Source organism: Sinocyclocheilus grahami, unplaced genomic scaffold (assembly GCF_001515645.1).
Source record: "Sinocyclocheilus grahami isolate Dianchi unplaced genomic scaffold, SAMN03320097.WGS_v1.1 scaffold264.1, whole genome shotgun sequence".
Taxonomy (NCBI): Eukaryota; Metazoa; Chordata; class Actinopteri; order Cypriniformes; family Cyprinidae; genus Sinocyclocheilus; species Sinocyclocheilus grahami.
In genome coordinates this window covers 379,633-388,361 of record NW_015505443.1, presented here as the reverse complement: position 1 = coordinate 388,361, position 8,729 = coordinate 379,633, and the positions used below count along the sequence as shown (strand labels likewise).

Below are 8,729 nucleotides of genomic sequence, written 5' to 3'. Positions count from 1 at the left end.
AATTCGCCTTCTGATGACCTAAACGAGAGTGTATATTATATGTTGGTACATAGGCAATATATTAGTGTTCTTAGAATCATTAGTAATTTCGATTCAAGTTCCATATGCAAATTACCATGCTTTCACACAAAGGGTCATAAAAATTCACAGTATGTCCAACCTCCCGCTTGGGACGTCAGCCCTTCCCATTGGACAAGCCATCTTGAGAGGCGGGAATCTTATGTAGTATGTTAGACTAGTTTAAGTGTTTATGTAGTTAATAAAGTCTTACTTGTATCACACTTGACGTTGTTCATTGTTTGCTCATAACTGGAGTCACTTAATCATGCAGATTTATGCTACAAGCTCTGTGTAGAATTGTACAGTAAGAAAGTAATTTCCCTTAACCAGGAAATTAACGTTCTTAGAATTGACAGACAGTTGACCCTGAGAGGTCAAGTAAATATCTACAGCGGATCTAATTATTTATAATTAATTATAACTAGTTATGATAACTATTATATAACGCAAATATAACTAGTTATATATAAGCAAATATAACTAACGCAAATATAACTAGCCGAGATTGCGTTGTTTCTTCTCGATAGGTGAGTAACACCGTGTCTGCGCCGCAACAACTAAAGTCTGATGCAGAAAAGCTAGTTCATGCATTCATGACCTCTAGACTGGACTATTGTAATGCACTGCTAGCTGGTTGTCCTGCATCTTCAATAAACAAGCTACAGGTAGTCCAAATTACAGCGGCTAGAGTCCTTACCAGGTCAAGAAAATATGATCATATTACGCCAATTTTACAGTCTCTGCACTGGCTACCTATTAAGTTACGTATCAGTTACAAAATATTATTACTTGCCTATAAGGCCCTTAATGGGTTAGCTCCTGCGTACCTAACTAGTCTTCTACCACGCTACAATCCATCACGCTCCCTAAGATCTCAAAATTCTGCCCTTTTGGTAGTACCTAGGATAGGAAAGTCCACTAAAGGAGGTAGAGCTTTTTCGCATTTGGCTCCCAAACTCTGGAATAGCCTTCCCCGACTGAGCCTGGTTTCTCCCAAGGTTTTTTCTCCATTCTGTCACCGATGGAGTTTTGGTTCCTTGCCGCTGTCGCCTCTGGCTTGCTTAGTTGGGGACACTTCATTTCCAGCGATATCGTTGACATGATTGCAAAGATATTATTTAAACTGAGCTGGATGTTGACATCACTGAATTCAATGATGAACTGTCTTTAACTGAAAAATTTGTGTTTACTATTGTCATTTTGCATTATTGACACACTATTTTCCTAATTAATGCTGTTCAGTTGCTTTGACACAATCTGTATTGTTAAAAGCGCTATATAAATAAAGGTGACTTGACTTGACTTGACTAGACAGCATCACTGATTATAATGAGTTCTATAGTATTTTGTCGCGCCGTGCCACTCGCATCCGGTGTAGACACGGTGTAACATTGGTTTTGCTTTGTTTCACAAAACTAATCGTTGTGTATGTATGTGCGGGGCGGAGCTATCAAAATAGGGGTGAGACCCTTTTGGGGTAGGGGCGTGTCTGTTTTGGTGATTTCAAATGTCAACATTGGCTAGCAGAAATCACTTATCCTACCTTTAATGGGCCTGAGCTAACATGAACTAACAATGAACAACTGTATTTTTAGTAACTAACATTTAAAAAGATACTGTAACAAATGTTTTGTTCATTATTAGATAATGTTAATTTATGCGTTAACTAATGTTAACTGATGGAATCTTATTGTGAAGTGTTAACGAATGGGACCTTACCGTTTAGACATATTTATCTATACTGTAAGTTTAGCAATTCACATACCCATCAAAACAGGTTGTAATTTTGCTGTACAGTGCCACAAAATGTCCACCATGTTGTTTTGGATAACTTTAAAAATAAAAAAATTTGATATTACATTAAATTATTGAATACAGATTTCGGTAACATGTTATTTTACAGTGCCCTTATTTTACATGTTGCATTTTCTTACTAATTTTGAACCTAACCCAATATTATAGTAAGTCGTTAATTAATATTATTCAGTACTTAATTCCATATTTAAACACTGGGTCGCTGAAACTGTGTAGACATATGAAGGATAAGCCTACATTAGAATTTACCATAATCTGATTCATTTCTAACTAAAACAAAATAAAAAAAAAAAAAAAACACACATATATATATATATATATATATACAGTATATATATGATGGCCTTGTTTGATTCATAGGGCATTGATTGATTGATTATACTGTAATACAAAGCTGTTGTGTTTGTGGGGCCTGAAACCATTCCCCCTCTTTCCTTCTGCTTTCTTGTCCAATCACCAGTATTCTAGATAATCAAGGCTAAAAAGCAATTTTGAATTCATGTTGACTTTACGGGTGGAGGTAAAGTGTTATTAGCAGTGCTCTGACTATGGGACACTCGGGCAGATATGTACATAAATGAGACTCGCACTCACCAACACGGCCAGCAGGATTGGCGAACGAATTATCCACCAGTACTCCATGTTAATATTCTGCACCCAGCATCTGATCAACAACAAGAGATCAAATACATCACTGCAAATGAGCAAATAGATGGCCTACTTTTGTTCATTAAATATACTCAATACAGACAAACGTTTACTGAAGCAACTTGTATGTCTCTCAATCATTATTGTACTGCATTGCATTTTTTTTGCCCTCAACAATAAAAACTACAAAGCTGTAATAATAAAACGAAGCATTTAAATATCATATTAGACATATTAATCTATGTGAGATATATATGAGTGACAACTGATTTTATTTAAGTAGTCTGTTATAAATATCTCATTGACTTACAGTACAAGCTATCCGAATTTCATTTTTTTCAAGGTTCAATAAACTGAAAAAAAAAATCTATTTTTCTTACAATGATTTCATATTTCAGGCTTTACAGAATTAATAAAGTCTAAATGTGTTTAAGATTTAAGATGTCATTATTACGGTGCATTTACACAATTTAGTACTAAGTAATATTAATTAACAACATGTATTTACTATAGGGTTATTCATTAGTGTATGGTTTAGGGTTAGTTGCTTGCAATTATGCATAATTTACTGTTATTACTATAGTAAGGAGATGTAACATGTAACAAGGACACTGTAAAATACCATGTAGCCAGAATCACAGCACATTCAACATCACTTAAAAGAATTAGGATAATACTATAGAGAATACTGTAATACTGTTCAGAATAATGTTCATAAAGGAATGCTAGCTTACTCTTTTTTTTTTTTTACTGATGCTCTACATACACTGTGTATACTGCCTAATATAAATAAAAAACAGTAAAAACAGTACATTATGCAAAACAATATGCTAATTTGTTGCCACATGACACACAACTTCATAATGCATATTTGTTTAAATTCAGTACATCATTAAGAACATCTTATTTTTCTTATTATGACTTTTTTATTTTATTTGATTATTTTTTAAACTCCAATTTCGTGTACAAAACATTTTTTTTGCAGTTCGATTAAATAATGCACAACAAACTAGATGTTTATAATTCTGGCTATATTACTTGCGGTTCATTTATCACACTTGAAATGGAAGGTAAAATTAAGTGCATTACTGTGTGCCGTTCTGTTGCATACTGCACATTTTGACTATACAGTAGTATTTCAATGCATACAGAAAACCTGCACACTGAAAATGCAGCATTATCTCAGTATCTGGAGTGATAGCGTGGAAAAAACCCAGCGACTCTGCAACAAATAGCCTCACAGACACATGACAGATGACATGCTGCCTGAATGGTGATAATGCTCAATTTATCAACAGTAAGGAGTGATTCTTTTATCTGCTCAGGACGGGTAAGTTCAGATGGATGGATGGGGTGATGAGTGCGGGAGAGTATGAATCTGTCCTCAACCCCTAGCAGGCCATGACACATTAAAGTGCAGTCACAGATATACAAACTACATGATTTATTTCAGTCTCTGTGCCTGCTGGTGAGCTATGGAAAAAAGGGGCTGGGCTACAGAAGTACACTTATTTATAAAAACTGAATTTATTATGGAAATAAAACACTTAGATATTTTTCTTACAAAAACGCATCGATTCGCTACAGGAGGCCTTTGTTCACCCCCCAGAGCCGTGTGAGACATTTTTTTTGTAATATTGTGACATTCTTTTAATTTCACTTCTTTTGGACTGAAGCACTGCAACACCTGCTGACTGCAACGATAGAGCTTGGAATAGCTAGGACAATTTTTTATATAACTCCGACTGGATCGACTGGTGAGTAAAACACAGCCTAATTTTCATTTTTGGGTGAACTAACCCTTTAAGGGACCAACAGGATTTAATACTAGAGTGCTACTTACAATACATCTGATGTTTAGCAGACTAATTTATGGGAATTATGTACTGGATTGGATGAATATGGATGAAATAGATACTATTAAATACATAAACTAAGCACCCACAAAGGGTCATTAAAATACATTTACATCTTGAAAACCCTTCCAACAATAACAGTGAATGATTGTAAGATTTATGAGATTTTACAATGCACTGTGTAACTCACTGGTCAAGGTCAATGTGATACGTTGGCTGTTACATGCAAGACTTGTAAGACTGGAGTGGATGCTGCAGGTACATAAAATGCTAAATAGTCATTTATCATAGAGAAGCTGAAAATCTGTGTAGCATCACAGCATTTGACATAGTATCTGGGCAGCATGTGTTCATAATTTATGTATTTGATTTGTTATAAAACAAACGCTACAGTGACAGAGTACTGATGCCGGCCAACTCTCCAACTGCAAAAAACACACAAGCACTGGCTTTCATCAGTCGCAAACACACTCATCCCACATGGCTCTAGAACTTACTCTTCATTCTCATACAAGTACTTCACGATCACCCACGGCAACACGAATATCAGAGGGGCACCTAAGGGAGAAAGAGAGAGTCCTTGTGATACGAGGCATAAACCATCTGCTGTGCTCTGTTTGGACACGCTATGTATGAGGAACCCTGCTAATGAGTTCACGGCGTAAAAGCTCTGAACCTCTCACCCCAGCCAATACATTGGTAGATGCCAAAGTAATTCCTCTCTGTCAAGACTGTCACGACCAGAAGGCTGTGCAGGTAGATGCCCTCCACCAGCAGCCAGTAGTTGTTAGCTAGTATGCTGTACTGCATCATCACCATTGCAACTCTGCAGCCGACCGCCGTCTGAAACGCAGAGTTTTTGGTTCACTGAAAGCTTTAGGCTAAATTTTAACCTGCCGTCTCCATTCAGATTTGCACAGTAAATAGATATTTAACCCACATCTATATTAACATGCATTTCAACGAATATTCCTGGTCATTTACAATACACTGTAAGGTTTATGGACAGCATATTAGCATAGAAAGATCTTAAAAGCAGAAAGTAAAAGTTTTTTTTTTAATTAAATGACTCATGAAAACTCCAGTAAAATGTTTGTAATGTTTGCAAACACAAACCTTCTTTTGGCTTTAAAAAAAATACTTCTAGGATTTACTAAAGACAGTAAAACAGTAGAAATTAAAAAGCGTGGACAGTTATTTTTGCAGCTGAACTTATTGTATATGCATTTGTAAAAGATACAACATTTATGGGAGGAGAGAATGTAAATCAATCATGCAGTGTCATAGTAGTAGTAGTAGTAGTAGTAGTAGTAACTTTATTTATCCCCTTGGGGAAATTTTGTTTCAGTGTCTTGTTTCAATATGCGGTTCTCACAAACAACAATACAACATAAATTTCACAATAAAAACAATACAATTTAACATCAATTTATCAAGAAGTGCTAATTTCTGAATGAGACCTGCTCATTTCCAAAAAAAATAAATGGGGCTCTTATGTATATTACACTTCTGAAACATTTTTCTGACATCAACCTCTTTAATAACCTCATATACTGAGGTTTGTGGTAGTCAATTTACTGGTTCTGCATAATTTAACACCCAGAAATGCATGTCTTAACCCATGTTGTCCTTGACATGTCTGTGTCAGATGCTAATTTGATCTGGATGTGTCTATGGTCATTAATCTAAGCCAGGGATGGGCAACTGGCGGCCCGAAAATACACAAAATAATGTTCTTTTTAGCAGCATCATATGACCCCTTTAAATCCCCATCACACCACTGCTCACAAACAACAGTTGCACTTGACTCAAATTTCAAAGGTAAAATTCAGTCAACAAAAGCTTTTTGCCAATGCATGACAGAAATGTTTGCATTGGACTATGTTCTTATTAGGGTTTCCGGGGGTCCTTAAAACGTCGTCAGTTAAATTGCTTACATTTAAGGCCATGCAAACTCTTAAATGGTACAAAAAGTCTAAATTATAAGAGGTCTTTAGGGATGGAAAGACAAGAACTGCTATATGGATTAATATGACAATTAAACTTCAAAAGGCTACGATTTCACTGAATAAACTTGAGTGCTGCACGTCAGCTTTGTGTACTGCGGTTACCGGGGAAACCACTAACGTTTAGTAATCTGGCCCCTTGGTATAAAGGAGAAAAAATGCTGGCCCTCGTCACTATCAAAGTTGCCCATCCCTGATCTAAGCATTGTTAGTAGATCATCCGAAAACTATTATGGGATTGTGCTCTCACGCTAATTTGCCCTATTTAATGAATCTGGTCATAAATGTACAGAATATGCTAATTATTATGAATTAGTTACCAAAATAGATCTCATAAACTAACAATTTATATATATATACTAATTAATTTTTTAACATGAATAAAAGTTGTAAATGCCAAAAGTTGTTAATATATTAGCAATAAATATTCGGACACTGATTCTTACAAATTACATTAAATCTAACCTTCTTATTGAAAACACATCCAACAGAAACAGAAAAATCCCCTAATTGAAGAATTCACACAACATGCTGTCCATAGACATTCAATTGTAAATAACCCAGAATATTCTTTTGAAAATAATTACATAGGTATAGGATTATTAAAAATGTGTATGAATCTAGATACACAACACATTTCAGAAGTTTGGGGTTTGCAAAATTCTTTAAAAAAGAAATGTATACTTTCCTTCAGCGATAATGCATTAAATTGATGAAAAGACAATAAAAAGGGAGATTTTCTATCTCCAATAAATGCTGTTCTTCTGAACTTTCTATTCATCAACGAATCCTGAAAAAAATGTAACAGTTTCCACAAAAATATTAAGCAGCAACTGTTTTAACTTTGATAAGAAATGTGTCTTGAGCAGCAAATCAGCATATCAGAATGATGCTGAAAATTCAGCTTTGCATCACAGAAATAAATTAAATAGAATACATTTTAACATATTCAAATGGAAAACAGTTATTTTAAATTGTAAGAACACTTCATAATATTAAAATTTTTACTATTTAAAATAAATGCAGTCTTGGTGAACATTTAACATCTTACTGCCCCCAAACTTTTGAATGTTAGTACAGTATATTATCATCTTTTACTAACAACAATAACAAAGAAAGACAGCAGGTTATTACACCTCGTTTTTAACCAGCCACTCCACCTCCAGTTCAGTGGTGATGTCTTGACCAACATGGAAGTCATCAGGCCTTTCCAACATGGCATCTTTGATGAGAATAGAGGAGGCTCGCAGGATGAAGGAGGCAAACAAGTTCATGTGGATGTTGTTTCTCATGCAGTGCAGCTTCCTGTGGGGATCAGAGTGCAATGAATAAAAATCAAAAAGCATTACATTGTTCACACAAAGAAGCCCAACACCTTAACCACTGCCACAACCAAAGATCCAGAAACTGATGCTAAACACGTTTTCAAATTAAAATGTAAGCAGCAGGAATAAATTCCCAGTTGGCTTGAATGTTACCTAAAGGTTACCAGGATGCCCAACGCCAGCACCAGCGCCCCAAGAGACAGGGAATATCCAATGGTGTACATGGTCCGGAACTGACTGAGGACCCGTCCGTAGTGTTGCTGCACATAGACATACAAATCATCTGCTTAGACAATGACACAAATGCACAGGTGAACGCCATACTGAATTTAAGGTGGATAAAACCGAGGCTGTGAGGGATAGACTTACAGTCTTTACATTGGCATGAACTGTATAAAGGTCCGAGGTCACATCTTTATTTAAAACTCACAACTTTGTTTTATGGAGTTTTTGTCCACTGAAAGTCTTCGGAAAGTTCCCTTTCATGGGAACTTCGAACTGCATCCTCTAGGGGTCACTATGGTGAACGCCTCGTCGTGACCCGTGTCTGAAGCATACATTGAAAAAACACCAACTCGTTGGCCGGCCGCTGCTGAGGCACGGAAGGGAATGAGCTCGTGGGGATCGCAGTTGGATCTGGCCGATGAGTTTGAAGAGGGGTTTCCCTTTTGTGATCGTCAGCTGTGCACGAGAGTGAGCTGCTGTAGGATGATGTTATTTCATTAACATTGTCTGATTCAGGGGCCAGTGCTCTGCTGGGATCAGCCCAGCAAAAGCAGGAAGTGTCTGAGGAGGGCAAAGAAGCTGAGGCTGAGCCTTCCCAATCCTCCTGCCCTGCGTATGATGAGCTTTTGGAAATTATGGATCGCGCCACGGCGAGGCTTTACTTGCCATGAAGCGGGTGAAGAAAGTGACGTCGCGAAATATCTCGATGAACGTTATTTTTCTGGCCATAACCCTCCAGCTCAGGTGAGCCTTCCTTTCTTCCTGTTTTCCATATAAAGATTGAGAAGGCACAA

General features: G+C 36.6%; 1 protein-coding gene across 3 annotated transcripts in view; it reads right to left on the bottom strand.

Moving 5' to 3' along the window:
• The window catches only part of LOC107599297 (glucagon receptor-like), an 85,411-nt gene that overhangs the window by 8,787 nt on the left and 67,895 nt on the right, over positions 1-8,729 (bottom strand). For 2 of the 3 annotated variants that reach the window (XM_016290844.1, XM_016290845.1), the window contains exons 6-10: positions 7,864-7,970; positions 7,522-7,690; positions 5,063-5,222; positions 4,877-4,937; positions 2,470-2,539 (exon numbers count right to left, since the gene is read on the bottom strand). In XM_016290844.1, coding sequence (XP_016146330.1) covers positions 2,470-2,539; positions 4,877-4,937; positions 5,063-5,222; positions 7,522-7,690; positions 7,864-7,970 — 567 coding nt within the window. The remainder of the gene's footprint in view (positions 1-2,469; positions 2,540-4,876; positions 4,938-5,062; positions 5,223-7,521; positions 7,691-7,863; positions 7,971-8,729) is intronic. The other variant, XM_016290846.1, reaches the window with a different exon arrangement.